Source organism: Lemur catta, chromosome 13 (assembly GCF_020740605.2).
Source record: "Lemur catta isolate mLemCat1 chromosome 13, mLemCat1.pri, whole genome shotgun sequence".
Classification (NCBI taxonomy): Eukaryota; Metazoa; Chordata; class Mammalia; order Primates; family Lemuridae; genus Lemur; species Lemur catta.
Genome location: NC_059140.1, coordinates 63938625 through 63956297, shown reverse-complemented (window position 1 = coordinate 63956297; position 17673 = coordinate 63938625). Strand labels below are relative to the sequence as shown.

Below are 17673 nucleotides of genomic sequence, written 5' to 3'. Positions count from 1 at the left end.
GAAACTTCAGGACTCACAAAACATCCGGATCACCACAGATGTATTGTAGATGTGGAGAGTGCAAGATAATTTGAGTTTCTATCTGATACAATGTAAAGGTGGTTTTGGGTATGGAATAGCACAAAGTCACATGGGAAACAAGGGTACCATGTGAAACACATTATATCTTTTTAAAATTTCCCTCCTCTGTTTTAAAATGTTTTTAAATGTTCAGGGAAAGAAATTTATGACTGGCAAATGACAAAACAGTATGTGCATGGCCATCTCATTTTTGTTAGAAAAAAGCACATAAGTATATACATATACAAACACCCTCCCACACACAAGTCAGGGAACATATGACCCAAATTTTAATAGTAGTCTTTCTGGGTCATGGAATTATAGGTGCTTTTGTTTTCTTCTTCTGGTTTATCCACACTTTCCTAGTTTTTTAAAAAAAATAAAAAATGTTTCTTCTATAATATAAATAAACAAATAATCTACTTGGACAAACCACACAGCCCAGTATTAAAATCAGTATAGAAACTCATCTCAATATAGATAAAGAACAGATTAAATGAAGATGGCTGCAGAAGATATCTTCCTGTTTGGAAAACACCCATCACATGAGTTGTACTGTCAAATACAAACTCGGGGGATGGGGCTGTGACACGCAGTCACAGCAGCACGGAGTGCGAGGAAATGCTGTTGCCCCGGGGAATAGAGGTGGGATTTGGGAGTTGCCTGGTGATTACAGGCAAGGCTCTGAAAGTCATGCAGGATATGATATGGGGTTACGAGAAGGGATTCTTACATTTGCCATTAAAATAATCCTGGTTTTTTGTTTGTTTGTTTGTTTGTTTTTTGCATTTCTGCATCTGTTTCTAACCTAGACAGAACAAGGCACAGAAGACCACATGTTGGTTTCAGCGCTGGTTCTCCACGGCTCAGGTGGAGGGTTTGGCCTCAGCCTGAAATCAGACTCTTAGTTGGGTCTTCTCAGTTGTCCTCAAGGCCCTGCACCACCACGGCATCACCCCACCCCCATGATGTTACCCCATCCTGGTCCATGGCAGCACAGGGCCTGTCGCCGCGACCCCCAGACCCCTCTCCCTGCCCCATCCTGGCCTTCGCCCTGCGTAGTCTCCATGCACTGTTCCTCCTCCCGCTTGCTTCCACCCCAGTCACGATCAATACTATGTCCAGGTATTCCTTTGTCCTAGGGGAGGAGGAGGGGAGGCACGAGCAGAGAAAAAGGAGCCATGAACTCCAGAAATGAAACCATGAGTGAGAGTGGACACCCATCCTAGTGACACGGAGGGCACAGTGGAGTTTCCAGGATGAGGGAGCGGCTGCTATGCTAGGATCACCCAGCCAGTAGCCTCCTCTTTCTATCCATGGGCAAAAGAGGCCTTGCCATGGAGAAAATTAGAAGTCCCCACATGTTCCGGAGACCAGAGCAAATCCCTGCCTTGTCCCACTTCTGCCGTCACCTGCAGGTTCTCTAAGGTTTTCTGAGTGCCAGGACGTGTTCCAGCATCACTCGCACACACTGTGGCTCTGGAGCGCCCTGAGTGAGGCTGGGGGCCTGACTCCCGTGTGGGTCCCTCTGTCCCACCCAGCTAAAGCTCCTTGCCTGCAGCAGACCATTCTTTCTTCAAAGCCTCTGTAGGAGCTCTTACATTCGTGTGCCCAACACTCACTTATTTGTTAAGTGAAAGAACTCCCAAGTGACAGTTGCACACCTGACATGTCTTCATACCGCAGTTTTCAGATGCCACATACTATCTCACAGTCCTCACAGCAGCCCTGTGAGCAGGCCCTGTTTTACTCCGGCCTTCAGGATGAGGAAAACAAAGTGAAGAGGACTTGCCCAAAGTGACACACTGGTCACCGAGTGCCAGGACTAGATTCAGCCCCAGGAACTCTGCTTTCAATCTAATGCTCTTTCCATCATGACAGTGACCCCCAAACCCCTTGGTCATCAGAATCCCCCATGAAGCTGCTTTACAAACCAGAGTGTTGACCCCACTAAGGACTGTGGAATCCTTCTCAGGTGCAGCCCAGCCGTCCGCACTGTCACCAGGCTGTTCCACAATGACTCAGCTGTCCTCCCACCCGCGCCAGCCAGCTCTGATGTGACAGCTAGTCTGTGATATCAAGGAGTGCAGCACAACACTTTCGACGCTAGCCCTACACTGAAAATCCTGTGTTTCTCCAGCAGAATCCTCCTGATTTGTGAAGAGTTCATGTATATGTCCCAGGATTCTCCTTCTACAGAACACTGCTGGCTTAACAGCTCAACTTCTAGAAAGCTCCAGGTTAAAAACAACCATGCCATTCATCAGCCCCAAATGGGAGAGGTCAGGAGAGTTTGACAGCCACGCTTAGGAAGGCCCCAGAGCGGCTGCTGAAAGCCTCGGAGCTGAGAATAGGGACCCAGCCTGGCTCCAAACCAGCTGGACCCCAGCTAATTGGACAGTCTGGGAAAGGTGCCTGTATCCTCAGGACTCTGTAAAGAAAGGGGTGAGGACCCTGGCCATTAAGTGACCACAAACCCATCCAAGAATAATCCATCGGGAGAATTGCAAGTGGTGGGAAAGTTCTTCCTGATTGAAGAGTGAGTCAAGTTTGGAGGGATTTAGCAACCTCTTCCCTCCGCAGGCAGACCACCAAACCCTAAACTCCACCAGGAGCGAGACCCTCACCACTCAGGTTCTCCGGAGGAACAATTAGGAGTTGGTTAAGAAGTCCCCCAGGCTGACTTAACCTGCCACAAACCCAGCAAGTGGACACCCTCTGGCTGTGATCTGTGAGGAGGGGTCACCTCCAGAGAGGGCCCCGGGCCGATTGCCTAAGTGCTGCGTGCAGGTCAGCCTGGAAACCATTACTGTAATCGTTGGGAGAGTCAGTTAGGAGACAAGCTGAAGCAAGTTGAGATTTGAAAAACACATTAGCAGGGGCCTGACGAGATGCCAGAAGAGCCTGCCAGCAGGGACAGCTGGAAGGCCAATTTTTGAGTCAATACTGAAAGGTGGTTGCTTAAATATCTGTGTCAACACACACTGATTTCTCTCCGGCTCAATACTCCCGTTTAATTGCACTGGAGAGTCTCCTCACAGACACATCTAACACCCAAATACATAGTTGAGTGAAAGAAAAGCGGGTTATTGAAGTGCAAATGAGGTTCTGTGGAGCCTGCAGGCCTGGGGCCCGCTGAGAGCTCCCTCTCGCCCTGGCAGAAGGTGGCCGGGCCCTGCAGGGACTCCATGAGGCCCTGTTTTTGGAGAGGGCTGAGGGAAGGGCTGAGCACGGGCCTCAGCTGGCCCCAGAGAGGGGTCTACGTGGTCTCCTCCTCGCCGCTGCAGCTTCGTGTGCTGCCAAGGCTCTGAGATACTGTGTCAGGGTCCACGGTGCTCACAGGGGACGGGGAGGCAGGAATGCCTGCTTCGCACAGCCGGGAGCCACGGCAGATGGAAAGGCATGCAGCTGGAGAGCCACCATGTTTGGCAACCAGGTGACAACCTGGCGAGGTTGGTGGCAGATATGATCAGTGATCTCTGTGGAGTCCTAACAGGCTTTGGCCACCGCTGCAAACCCTTTCCCACAGTGACACCCACACAGGGGCCAGGTAATGGCCTCAGGGTGGTGCTGAGGGTGGCGCTCCCACAGTGACCCTCTGGCAGCCTTTACCTGCCGCAGAGCTAAGCATGATATATCAGACCTAGCTGGGCCTGAAACCCCGTCAGAACTGGGACCTGAACCACAGTGAAAAGGCAGGTCCTGTGAGCAGGTGACACGAATCGCACAAGGCTATATCCATGTCTGCTGCCAACCATCCGAGATAAGGATGAAGCTTGCGTTGGTGGTAAACTCAGGCTCAAATTCCTTGGGGAGTTGTGAAAAGGCAATTTGTGGCTCAGTGAGTCTGGATTTGGGAGGCTCTGCGGCCAAGGACCCAGACCTCTGGTGCGTACCAGTCTGCTCTGCACCCACGGTGCATGAGCTGTTCCTCATCAATACGCCTGCCATTCACACTGACCAATCAGAAATCTGTTCTGACGGGGCCCAGAGGATCTGCGAGACACGTGGCTGGGCCACTGTGAACCCAACAGATCCAACTAAGGGGAAACTGTGGAACCACCTGGATCTGATACTCAAAGCAGACTCCCAGGGAGATGGTCTGCCCAAGAAAAACGAGCCTCAAATGAAGATCAAATCCTATTTTTCCCACTTGCTAGCTGTGGGACCTCATATAAATTCCATAACCTTTCTCATGCTCAAGTTTCTTACTTCTGTGGTGGGAGTGGCAATGTGACTGTTGTACCTAATGAGATAATGTGGGGTAAATGCCTGGCACAAAGTAGTAGCTCAACAAATGCCAGGTCTCCACCCCTCCATTGTCCCCCTAAAACTGAGGTGTCCTCAGTTTCTCCTCCTCTAGTTGTTGATGTTGGTTTTTGTCCAGGAAAGCAACAGTTGGGAGTGGTGAATTGAGGCCTGAATGCTGAATTGGGGCCCAGCTGAGAAATTTCTGTCTCCCATCCACTGGGCAAGATGCCCAGCCCTGCCCAGACCTGCTGGTCTCTGTGGAGGGACCCTTCATGCAGCAGAAGTTTGAAAAAGGAATTTGTGCATCTTCCGGGACATGAAGAGTTTTTAGACCTTCCCTTTGGAGCTGTTTATGGAACAGCCATGCAGGAATTCAAACAGCAGGTGCCCTCCTCCCGCTGAAGGTCCCCCAGGAGCCCCAACTCCTCCTCACCTCTCCCTTCTTTCACACTCACACTTTCTGCGTAAGATAAGTAGGCACAAGGCCAAGGCTGCCCGAGGCCCCGTCCATCTCCAGCCCTCTCAAGACACACTGGCCTTCTCGTGTCCTTTGAACGAGCTAGGCTTATTTTGGATGGGACCAAAGCGGAGAATGAGAGCCCCCAGGATAGCTGGGGTGCAGAGAGCTCAAAACCAAAGCTTACTGAAACTACAACTAGCAATAAGTCAGAGGCGTCCTGCCCCCAAACCCCACCTGAACTGTCCCTTTCTGGCTCTTTCCCACCCCACGAGGCACCTCTGTGTACTCACCATCCGCCACGTCCCCGTCAGGGAGCAGCTGCCAACTGTCAGCGTACCTCATGACAGCAACAGGTTTCCTGTCTTCCTTTCCCAGAGCACTTGCTTCTGCAAAAGAGTGTGACAGGAAGGAAATGTGGGAACGGATGCACGGGCAGGTGCCACGGGGCTGAGGTGGGGGACTGTCTGTGATGCCTCGGAACATCAGCAACCTCTTGGATGTTTCCTTCAGGTGCCCGTCATGTGGAGGACTGGATGAAGTTCTGGCTGTCCAGTGTCACGCGAGAGAGGCTGAAGGACATTTGTTTCATGTACTCACCACCTAGAAGAATGAGCAAATGCACCTGCTTTCGAGATGTCCGTGGGTGAGGTGTCCAGAGCCTAGAAATTTGGGGACCAAAACACTCACGAAGGCTGCTCCTGGTCTTTATTAGCCAAAGTCATTTATCGCTTTTATTTAGATCTTTCCGTATCAATGTCTTCATCAGGAAAATGTGGCCCAGGCCACATCTGTGACATGTGAAAGAGCTGTGACAGCTCACAGAGATAATTAGGTGAGCTGATATTAGAATGAAAGCATTACAAAAACAATTGTAAAAGGTCTTCAAGTGTCTGTCTCTTTGTTGAGTTAGTCCCACTTTTCAAAAGAGTAACCATAATCCATATGTCCCAAAGCGATAGCCTGCAGTCATTAGACGTGCACATGAGGAACCTCTGGGTTTGGAGATTCTCCTGGTGGACTTCTGCAGCAGTGAAAGACCGGCTTCTGTCCAGGTCACTTCAGAGGTTCAGAATGGCCTGCCTCCTGCTGCTGGGTTCCCTGTCAGCCCAACACTTCCCTCTTAGCCAGGCTGGGCTAAGGGGCTCTCTGAGAGTGGGTCGGACTGGCCTTGCAGCTGATGAAGGCCTTGTTGTTGGGTTCCAGTCTCTTTTGGGGGGAGCCATGAGCCAAACAGTGCTCCCTTGTCCTGCTTAGTACTGGGTTGTTTTACCCTAAACTCCTACCCTCTTGTCATTCCTGGAACTCAATGAGTCACAAATTTTGTTCTTCTTCCCAGTTTTGGAAGCTAGAGGAAAATGAGGAAGGCAGATGGTCCCAGTGTGTGAGGAAAGCCTGTTCTGGAGCCTCCTCTGAGGCCAAGGGGCAGAGGGAGTTCTCTGAAATAATTCCCCAGCTACAGGACAGCTTGATGGAAAAGCTCCCTTCTGGGACAGAAAAGAATCCCAAAAACCCATTAGGGTGGATCCTTCAGCCCAGGTCAAGAAATGTCAGAATACCCTGGATGCAAGATATGCATGTTCAGGGCAAAATGGGTGAACTGATCCTTGGAGCTTGGTGGCAGGCGGGGATGTACCCATGTTAGCCCTGAGGACCCAAGGACCACACTCAATATATCTCAGGTTGTTAGTAGAAAAAGTATTAGACATTAATGACAAGACCTCTTTTCTACTTACCTTTGTGATCTAGTGGAGTTGTGGGTCGCCCCATGATCTCATCATTGGTGGCATTCAAGTTCTGGATCAGAAAGTATGTGGTCATTTTCCCTTTCCCTTTCACTTCAATTTCACCTCTCTCAACAATTTCAAACCCTTGATTTTCCAGGGCTCTGCATGGAGAAAAGAAATGCACCTGATATGAAAGATCTGTAACTCAAGAACTGGCTACAACGCAAAGGGTGATGCAAGAGGAGAAGTTGGGGACCCAGGACACATGACAGAGCAGGAGGAGGGTCCAAGGCTTCATCCAGGCTTGCTCACGGGGGCAAAAGAAGCAGGGAGAGTGAAGGTTAGACATTCTGAACAGGGTACCAGAGGCCAAGAGAGAGCACAGGGGACCCATCAAAACCCGCTGAGCCTACCACCAACCTTCCCCCCTCCAGCACACCTGCCACATGCATCTCTCATGTTTCTGCACACATGCCATCAGTGCCCGTGTGCGCACCATGGCCTCATGGCTCTGCAGCATCAGGCTCCCTGGGCACCAGCACGCTTCTTTTCCTCTTCCCCGGGCACCTGGCACACCCCGTGCTTGTCATCCTGCTCATCCTAACCATCGAGCTTGTCTGCCATGCTTTCTGTCTGCCAAGGAACTGAAGAATCTAGGGAAGGGACCAAGAAAAGGGACAGAGCTATGGGGTATTTACAAATGTTTCCTTGTTCACTTCTTTCCTGGCAGCTGAGGGATGTTGGGAAAAGAACAAAGAGCCACTCAGCCCGGTGATGATTCAAATTCACGGCTACCTGCCTTGGCGCTCCTGCAAGTCCTCCCCTGTCGTCGGCCACTTGCCTGGAGAGTGTCGACCTTCACCACACCCCTCGTTTCCCCATCTGGCACCTGTTCCCCTCACTCGAAAGCTGCTGACTGTGCTTCCTACTTTGTGACCTGACTCACCTCCCAATTGTAGTCACCATAGGTGAGAGCCTGCGACTTCTCACCCCATGGCCACAGCACCCTGTCCCCCACCCCGTCTCAGAGGTCTTGCTTGTTCAGGGCAGTGTGTAAATAAAAGAGCATGGCTCTGTTCCAATAAAACTTTATTTACAAAAAGCAGCAGCAGACTGGATTTGGCCTGTGGGTTATAATTTGCTGTTGTCTGCGCTCCCCTCACCCTGTGACTGCTGGGAACTCTGTAAATTCTGGAAGGAGGGAAGGACAAAGGAAGGCATGAATAAAATGAAAGGTTACCTGTAGGCTGTGGGGCTGAGGTGCACTTTGTCAGGAAGCCCGTGACTTTCCATCCTAGAGGCTGTGTTCACAGTGTCACCGAACAAGCAGTACCGTGGCATCTTGTCTCCCACGACCCCTGCTAAGACCGGTCCGGTGTGTATCCCCACTCGGATCTGTGCAGAGAGAACCTCGCTGAACAGACAGCGTCTAATACTCCTGCTTTTACTTTTACATTGAGGTATAACTTACAGAAAATAAAAAACACAGATATTAAAGTGTTTAGCTCCATGAGTTTTGACAAATGCATATATCTCTGTACCTTTATCCAAAATAAAACATAGAATAGTTCTATCACTTCGCAAAATTATCTTGTGCCCTTTCCAGGTAAGCTCTCTCCCCACCTCCTCCAGCAGAGATAATTACTTTCTTATTTCTCTTACCAAAGGATAATTTGTCTGTTCTAGAACGTCACATAAATGAAATAATATAGTATATGCTGTTTTATATCTGGCTTCATTTATTCAACATGATGTTTTTGAGATTCATCTATATGGTTGTATGTATTTTTTTTTTTTTTTTGAGACAGAGTCTCGCTCTGTTGGCCAGGCTAGATAGTGTGCCGTGGCGTCAGCCTAGCTCACAGCAACCTCAAACTCCTGGGCTCAGGCGATCCTCCTGCCTCAGCCTCCTGAGTAGCTGGGACTACAGGCATGCGCCACCATGCCCGGCTAATTTTTTCTATATATATTTTTAGCTGTCCATAAAATTTCTTTCTATTTTTAGTAGAGACGGGGTCTTGTTCTTGCTCAGGCTGGTCTCGAACTCCTGACCTCGAGGGATCCACCGGCCTCGGCCTCTCAGAGTGCTAGGATTACAGGTGTGAGCCACTGCGCCCGGCCTATTTCATTATTTTTGTTGCTTAATAGTATTTTATTTTAAGAATACGCCACATTTTTTAATCCATTTTCTTTTCATGTGCATTAAGATTATTTTCAATCTGAAGCTATTATAATTAAGGCTGCTATGAACATTTCTGTATAGATATTTCTGTGGACATATGTTTTCATTTCTCTTAGGTAAATACCTAGAAGAGGAATTTCTGGATCACAATGTAGATGCATATTTAATTTTATGAAAAAACCAAACAAACAAAAAAAACTGCCCAACAATTCTGCAAAGTTGTTTTACCATTTTACATTCCTATCAGCAATGTGACACTTCCAGTTGCTACACATTTCTGTCACCATTTGGTCTTCTAGTGGGTGTGAAATGTACCTCCTTGTGGTTTTAATTTGCATTAAATTGGTGGCTAATGATGTTAAACACATTTTCGTGCACACATTGTCCATTCATATATTTTCTTTTGTGAAAAGTCTGTTCAAATTTTTTGCCTGTTTTAAAAATTGGGTTGTTTATCTTTTGTTGTTAATGTACATCAGTTCTAGACATATTTTGATATGTAATATATATGTGTGTATGTGTTACAAATATTTTTCTCAATCTGTGGTTTTGTATATTCATTTCCTTTAATAAGCAGAAATTTTAAATTTTGATGAATGTATTAGTTTGCTAGGGCTGTCATAACAAAACACCTTAGACTGGGTAGCTTAACACATTGACTGCCACACTAGAAAAAAATTTTTTTTTCTTGGGACCACAGTGATTTATTACAAAAATAGAATAAAAACTTTGAAAACAAAATGATCCTTTCTAATGTAAAATTTAATGAAAAATGAAATTTACTGACTTCTATTCATTTAATCTATGTTTTTAGAATTAATTTGTCAATATTAATTGTAACAATAAGAACATCAACAAGTAAGATTTTCACAAACCAGCTGCAGGGTTTCGCTCCGGTTTTGTTTCATGAGGCCCTGGGCTCAAAACTAGCATGAGTTAAATACAATTCACAAGGCAGTTAATGTTTAAAAAATAGAAATTTATTTTCCCACAGTGCTGGAAGTTGGAAATCCCAGATAAAGATGTCGGCAGATTGGGTTTCTCCTGAGGCCTCCCTCCTTGACTTGCTGTGTCCTCACACAGCCTTTCCTCTGTGCACATGCATTCCTGGTGTCTCTGTGTGTCCAAATGTCCTCTTGTTATGAGGACATCAGTCAGATTGGATTAGGGCTCACCCTTAAGGCCTCATCTTATTCTGTAAAGGCCCTATCTCCAAATACTTTATTTATGTATTTATTTATTTATTGAGGCAGAGTCTTACTCTGTTGCCCAGGCTACAGTGCCGTGGCATCAGCCTCACTCACAGCAACCTCAAACTCCTGGGCTCAAGCGATCCTCCTGCCTCAGCTTCCTGAGTAGCTGGGACTACAGGTGCACACCATGGTGCCCGGCTAATTTTTCTATTTTTAGTAGAGATGAGGTCTCACTCTTGCTCAGGCTGGTGTTGAACTCCTGAGCTCAAACAGTCCTCCCACTTGGTCTCCTGAAGTGCTAGGATTATAGGCGTGAGCCACCGAGCCTGGCCGCATCTCCAAATACTGTCACATTCTGAGGTACTGAGGGCTAGAGTTTCAACATATGGATTTTGGGGGGACATAATTCAGCCCATAGCAATGAAGTTTGTCATTTTTTTTTCTTTCATGGTTAGTGCTTCTTGTGTTCTATCTAAAAAATCATTGTTTACCCCAAAGTCATGAAGCTATTGTCCCATATTTCCATCAAGAAGCTTTATGATTCTAGCTTTTACGTTTGGGTTCATGATATACATCAAATCAATTTTTGCATATGGGGTGAGGTAGGATTGAGGTACATTTTGTCTTTCCATATTCAATTGTAACCGAACTATTTCTTAGAAAGAGGCTGCCTTACCCTCTCAATTTTTGATGCCTTGATCAAAAATCAATTGGCCTTAAATGTATAGTCTGTATCTGGACACTCTATATTGTTCTTATCTGATCTTCTTATATCTATTTCTTCATCACTTCCCATCCTGATTTTTTATTTATTATATTGGGGTTTTATTCCACTGATGCACACAGTGTGTTTACAATGAGAACGTATGGTGGCTGTTTTGTTCCTGTGACTACATAGTCTAGCTTCTACTTAGAAGACGACAGTGGACGCTGAACCAGGATCTGTGAAGCTCAGCTTCTAAATCACTATGGTGACGTGAATGGAACACATATTCAGAATCTCCTGCAAAAACATTATAATTTGGAAAAATCATACTCCATCTTATTGGTTTTATTTATTTTAGTCAGTTATTTAGTTTATTTTGAATTTCTGATGGACGTGAGCAGGAAAGGGATCTAGACATGAAGGCAGAGAGATGCGTCTCTCGGCCATCTCAGGGGGGTGAGGGTTTGCTGGGCTGGCAGAAGACGATGTTTACTTTTCATCCCCCAAACTGCCCGGCTTTTATAGTGTGAACCAACTTCCCTGCTAAGAAGAATAGCGTCTTGTGAGAAAGGCGAGCAGATGTCTCGCTCCTGGCCGCGTGGTGGCAGGAAAGCCACTCTGAATATCTTACGGCACCATGGCGCCTGGCGGCTGACCGTGGGCAGTGTCACACCTCCGCCTGAGTTCCGAACCTGTCAGACAGCATGTTGGAGGCAGAAGTTCTCTTAGCAGGAAAAGTTGGGGGTCCACTAAACCGAAACCGCTTGTTGAAATGCCTTAACGAAAGAGTAGGAATTATAAATGAGCTGGCTTCCAAGACGGATTTCACCCTACTAGGTAAATAGGGAGACATGCCCAAGACTGTCCTAAATTAGGGACAAAGGAAGCTTGTGGTCAATCATGGGGAAGTCCTGAGCACCACAACCTCTTCTGAAATTGTGGAGAAGTAGAGACTATAATAGCCTACTACTGTCTTTATTAGGACCACGTGCAAGGGAAGAAGAGCGTGGGAAGAAATATGCCCACTTTAACTCCCGTAGCGTACCCAGGAACCACCTAAGCAGATAAGTAGAACTCTACTTTCGTGTGTGAGACGTTTGGTGTTAAGCAAAGTACTCAGTTGCTCTCTACCTGAATGGGCTCTCCAGTAACGGGGTTCATCACTTCTTTTGCAGAAATCCTCATCCCCAAGGCAAAATTAGCCACCCTTTGCGCATGGCTTCCAGTAGGCACCGGCACACCCCCTACAACCATGTAAGCGTCTCCTATTGTTTCCACCTGTCAGGAGAGAAAACAGGTATTCAGAGGGTTTTCTTACGCACTAGATATGCCTTAAGTATTTTTGCCATTTTCTGCATTTTGACAAAAGGACCCTATTAAAGCTGGTGACTCTTTGCTAGGGGGCGAGGAGCGTGAAGGAGGAGGTAAGAGGTTTAATAACACAAGACACAGCGGGGAGAGAGACAAAAGTCCATTCTGCTTTTAGTGGAAACAAATCCCAGAGGGGTGAAGGCCCTGGGTTAGTCGTACGATGCTATGTATTATCATTATATTATACACTATTTGCAGTAGACTTTCTGCTGAATTTGGGAGTAGGAGAACTATTCTCTAGGAAAACAGCGCTTGCCTCTCAAGGGCACCAGGGCACCATCTTAGCACAGAGTATGGTAAAAGGATTCCTACACAGATAAAATTCCTTAAATGCTTCCAATTTCCTTTTAGCTCTTCCTCTTCACCCCACTCTCATCCACACCAAACCCCAAACTCGTGCAGACAGAGGCAAAGGAAGACTCAGAAGGAAGCACCTGCCCTGAACGATCTCGCGCTGAGACACCCCACGCGGCGCAGACACGTACTTTGTAGACCTCGTGGACACTGGTTAATCTGTCAAACTTGGAGTACATCGAATTCAGCATATTCACTATTTGGATAGGTTCGCAGGCGGCACAGATGTTGGTAAACGTTACCACGTCGCTGAAAAGGATCGTGCAGGTTTTAAATTCTCCTGCGACAGAAACCAGGTATCAGTGATAACCGAGGAGGCAGAATTCCGTAACTCTACGAATTCTGGATTCAAAGGCCCTGTGAGAATCAAACCTGCCTGCGCCTTGGGGAAAAGGGTCTGCATGCCATTCGCCATCCGGCAGTCACCCAGCAGACATTTACGGAGGGCCCAGGGGGAGCACATTTATTGAGTGCCTGCTATGAGCTCATGCCAGGAGAATTGTATCACAGGAAGCAAGCAGACAGGGTCCCCCCGCTTAAGGAGCCCCCAGTCTAGCGAAGGGGACATAAGAGTGAACACAAACTTCCAGTGCAATGGGACAAGTGCTGTGGGAGGACAGAAGTGGCCTCTAGGAAGTGGGCCAGGGCAGAGCCTGAGCAGCAGGAGACCCCGGGCAGGGCCGACAGAGATGAGTTGCTGTGAAGCAGTGGGTTCCCCTGTCTTTGTATGGCAGAAGCCACCCCATCGTCACCATGCACCCCTACCACGTGCTGCTGCTTCCCTCTGGCCCCCACACAGCCAGATGTCCTGGTTAGGTCAGATCCTCCACTCCTCTGCCTCAAGTCTTCACGACTTCCGTCACACTTAGAATGAAACCCCAAATCTTTACCATGGCTCCAAAGGGGACCCCCAGCTCTGTCCCTGCCATCCCTCTGACCTCATGTCCCTCCAGCTCACTCCATTCCGGCCACACCAGCCTCCTTGGAGTTTCTCCAGCACATGCAGTGTCCCTGCCATAGGGCCTTGCCACCTGCAGCTTCCTCTGTGTGACACACTCTTTTCTCAGGTATCCACAGGGCACTGTCCCTCAAACCTCAGATGTTACCAACGCAGTGAGAACTTTCTGGAACACCCTACCTGAAACAACAGTTGAGGGACTCTCTACCCTCTGAGCCTGATCACCCACCCCCTCCTCCATGAGACTTACGTGGTAGACATTTTGTGTGGAATAGTGTCTCTGGTTATTGTGTAACTCCCCCATTGGAATACAAAGCTCCATGAGATGGGAGACTGTCTGTTTTGACCTCTGCTGTATCCCCAGCTGTATCCCAAGCAGGGCCTGGCACATAATAGGTCCTCAATAAATATTTGTTGAACAAGTGAATCGGTGACTCCTTGAACACAGCTGGGGGCCTTTGATATTACTTATACCTCTGGTGGTAATTCCCCCTTCATGGAACTTTCTCTTCCTTTTGGCTTCTGGCCTACTGTTTCTCTTCATATTCCTTCTACCTTTCTGATCTCCTTATTTTATATCCTTTGCAGGCCTCTCACCCTTCTTAAATATTTGGTGTTGCCTACGGTGCAACACCCCACCGTCTTCTCCTCTCACTCCATGCCCTCCAGATGACCTTACCCATCATGCACAGAGCCTGTGATGGACCCCACCCACACTGGGTCACTCCCAGGTCCAGGGCTCCATGCCAGAATATTCCCTTGAGCTCTCCCCATGACTCCTAATGATCTCTGGTTATGTTCTGTGCAGGATCCCTCAGACACCTCAAGCTCCCTGGTTCTAAAACTGACTTTCTCATTCTCCCCCAACCCTGCTCTTACTTCTGGTTCTGTGCTCGGAGAAAGCACCACATTTTTCCACACTAGCAGCCGCAGACTCATCCCTGCCTCCTCTCTCTTACCTTCCCCCTCTGGTCAGTGAGGAAATCCTGGTCCCCCCCCGAACCCCCAGGCTGCCTTAGCTCCCGCAGGCTTTCAGCTTCCTTCTAACGCATTCACCACACTGCAGCCAGAATCATGTTTATAAAACTAGTCATGTCACTTCCATAATGAGAAAAAAACTTCAATGAATCCTCCCTGCTTACAAAATAAAAGACAATTTCCTCTTCCATGACAATCAGATTCATCACTGCGTCGCCTGAGCCCCACCCTATGTTCCCAGCCTCAGCAGACACCACTTTTGCAAGCACCCCAGGTTCTAGGGACAGTGCACCATGATATTAATACTTGTTTTCATGTTGCCTTGTCTTTGTGCTTGCTAGCCCATTCTCCTGACATGCCTTGCCCCCTTCCTTGCTTGCTGAAATCCAGCCTCAAGGCCCAGCTCAAGTGGCACACATTTCTGAGAGGTGCCCTCACCACGCCACCCTGCCCCCATCTCTTTCTCTTCTGACATCTATTTATCATTAATTTCCCCATCATCTGTGTTTCCATAGCACCTCGTGTGATGGAAAGAGTATGGATTTTGGAGTTAGATGGACTTTTAACATGATTATTTTTCAGCTCTTTTACTCATAAGCTGGGGTGACTGTCAGTTTGTTCAGCTATACAGTATGGACAGCACTTCCCTCATAGAAACACTGAGGAAATTTCATGAAATAGCACATGTAAAATGGCTACTAGATACTGGCACAATAGATGCTCCTTAGTGCACACTAGTTTCTTTTCCTTTGGTCACCCCCACCCTCATTAATTTATTCTGCATATATCTGCATCTATCTGTCAAACCCGCAAGGCTGGGAACTCCTGTGGGTTCCCTGGATGTGTCCCCTGGATGGAGTGAGTCTCCCGGGTATGCTGGTGAATGAACACATGCCGGTGATCACGGAAGGTGAGCTCAGAGTGATCACAGCGTCCCTCCCTCCATAAATAGCCTGCTCTCCAGAACAGTCCGCAGAGGGACCCAGTGCTCTGGCTAATGTGCGGGTGTGTTATTCCTGGTTACGGCTAAGAACCCTACTCACGGTCACTGAGTAATGGGGCCAGTCTCAGGACACAGCCTCAGATTCTTAGAGAAACCAATGTGTGCATGGTTGGCAGCCACTTTTACATCCATCTAGCCCATATATCACTCCTGCACTATCACTGTCAACGCAGAAAGGAGAAAGCTGAGGATATGCAGATGAAGTAATTAGCCCAAGATCATGTCACTTACAAGTGACAGAGCCAAAATTCAAACCCACGTCTGTCTGGTGTCAGAGCCTGTGCCCTGGGTAAGGCACACTGCCCCTGCCCGGAGGCGGCTGCGTAGGGAAGGGTGCCTCACCTGCCGCGACCCTCTCGCCCTCCTTCAGCTGGTTGGCCACGTGCTCGGGCAGCATGGCATACAGCAGGGTCTCCGTTTTCTTCTTTTCCATGGCCAAGTGCTGGGAGAGGACGCGCAGCTCCTCCTTCTTCCTCTCCAGCTGGTTGGACAGCTCTATCTCAGCCAGTCGCTGCTGGTTCAGGAGGATGAGGTCCCTGGTCGTGTCGTGGGGGGCGATGTCGGAAAGATGCATCTTGTACTCCTCCAGCTCTTGCAGGCTGCGGAGCTTCGGGGAGCACATGTACATCATGCACCGCGTGGACTCCATCCAGATCATCTGGCCTTGCCGCCGTGGAGAGAAATGCAATAAGAGAGTATGTCGCCAACAGGGGCTGGGACGAGCTCGCCAGATGACCAGTCATCACCCACACGGTGCACCTTCTAGCCACCACACACTCACACTCCTTCCCTTTTAGCCAGACTTTGCGAGAGTTATGTACACTTTCTGTCTCCACCTTCTCATCTCCCCGCCTCTCCCTAACAGCTCTCTCTGTGCCTACTTGCAAACTCTGAGGTGGTCTCCTGTCCTTGGCGTCCACACTGCCGACTCCAGCACACGTTTCTCAGTCTTTTCTTTACTCAACCCTTCTGTCACTAGATGGTATTAACCAGAATTCCCTTCCTCAAATCTTTCGTCCTAGGGCTTCTCTGACACTGCTTTCTGTCTGAGATTTCCTCTACTTCTTTGAATTTTTTCTTTACATTTTTTTAAATTGCCATTCCTTAAATGTTGGTGTTCCCTCGGGTTCTTCTATTTTGGCATTTCACAACTGCATTCTAGACCTTGCTGACGATGAAACTGAATTTCCAGAGAAACCTGGCTTCCTGGACTTAAGACATGTATTTCTTTAAAAATAGAAATGTTTGTTATCTGATTATAAAAGCAGATAACACTCAACATATTCAACATATTCATTGCAGAAAATGGAAAAAGTGAAAGAAAATAGTAAAAATCAGCCATAATCGCATCACACAGATAATTATTATTAATAGTTTGGAGTTTATCTTTGTATTACCCAAACAATGGGATCATCCAGTATCTTCTTTTTGTAATCTGAGTTTTTCACTTAAAAATACATAACAAATATTCTTTTATAGCATTAAATATAGATATGCATCTTAATTTTTGCTGGCTGCATTGATTATACTGAATTTTATTTAAATAATAAACTAGCATTGATTATATTCTGTCTAGTTTTTTATTCCATACACAACATTGCAATGAACAAGCTTGAGGTAAGTGTATATAATCATAGCTATTCTTAGACATGGAATTACCTAGACAAAGAAAATGCTTATTTTTAAGGCTTTTGATACACATTGCCAAATTGCCCTCTAGGGTGATTGTGATAATTTATACTTCCATGAACAGTGGGTTTTTTTTTTTCTTTACTCCCTATTAAGTATTTATTCGTGGATGTCTGCACTGAACTCACCTTCAATCCCCTCTGCAAATCTTCTCTTTCTTTAATCTCTCATCACTTATGTATTTAATCCCTACTGTGAGGCAGGCACACTGTTTTAGGCATTGAGGATACAGTGGTGACTCAAACTGACAAAAATCCCTGCCCTGTAGGAGGTCGTGTCATGTCTTCTCTCAGTTAATCACACCTTCATCACCCAGTTACCCAAGCAAGGAAGCTAATAGTTATTCTAACTATTCTCTTCCAACCCCACATCCAGTCACCAAGTCCTGCCTTAATTACCTCATCAGTCTTTCCCCTAATTGCCACTCCAGTGTCGCTGCCTCAGTTCCTCCAGCACCTTAAAGCTTCTCTCCTGCACCCCAGCGGTAGCTTCCACCTGGCCTCTGGGTCCTGGCAGACACTTAGCAATGTTTCCAACTGCACGATAGAGTTCAAGTCCTCATCTGGCCAGCCTTATCTCTCATCTCTCCACTCTACAATTCACTCAGGTTCTAAAACCTCACGTTCCTCTCAGATGTCCCTCCAACTCTGCCTCTGTTCACGCCTAAAATACCTAATTATCAGTCTAGTAGAAAGACAGCTCAAAATGTGTGCCCCTTCACACCATGCACGAAAATTAGCTCAA

The 17673-nt window shown here is 47.4% G+C and overlaps 1 protein-coding gene across 1 annotated transcript in view; it reads right to left on the bottom strand.

Moving 5' to 3' along the window:
• Window positions 1-17673, bottom strand: part of LOC123649083 (guanylate cyclase soluble subunit beta-2-like) — a 39430-nt gene that overhangs the window by 4065 nt on the left and 17692 nt on the right. The window contains exons 8-13 of the mRNA XM_045567000.1: window positions 15583-15903; window positions 12433-12581; window positions 11708-11854; window positions 7736-7890; window positions 6505-6656; window positions 5062-5157 (exon numbers count right to left, since the gene is read on the bottom strand). Of these exons, the coding sequence (XP_045422956.1) occupies window positions 5062-5157; window positions 6505-6656; window positions 7736-7890; window positions 11708-11854; window positions 12433-12581; window positions 15583-15903 (1020 nt within the window). The remainder of the gene's footprint in view (window positions 1-5061; window positions 5158-6504; window positions 6657-7735; window positions 7891-11707; window positions 11855-12432; window positions 12582-15582; window positions 15904-17673) is intronic.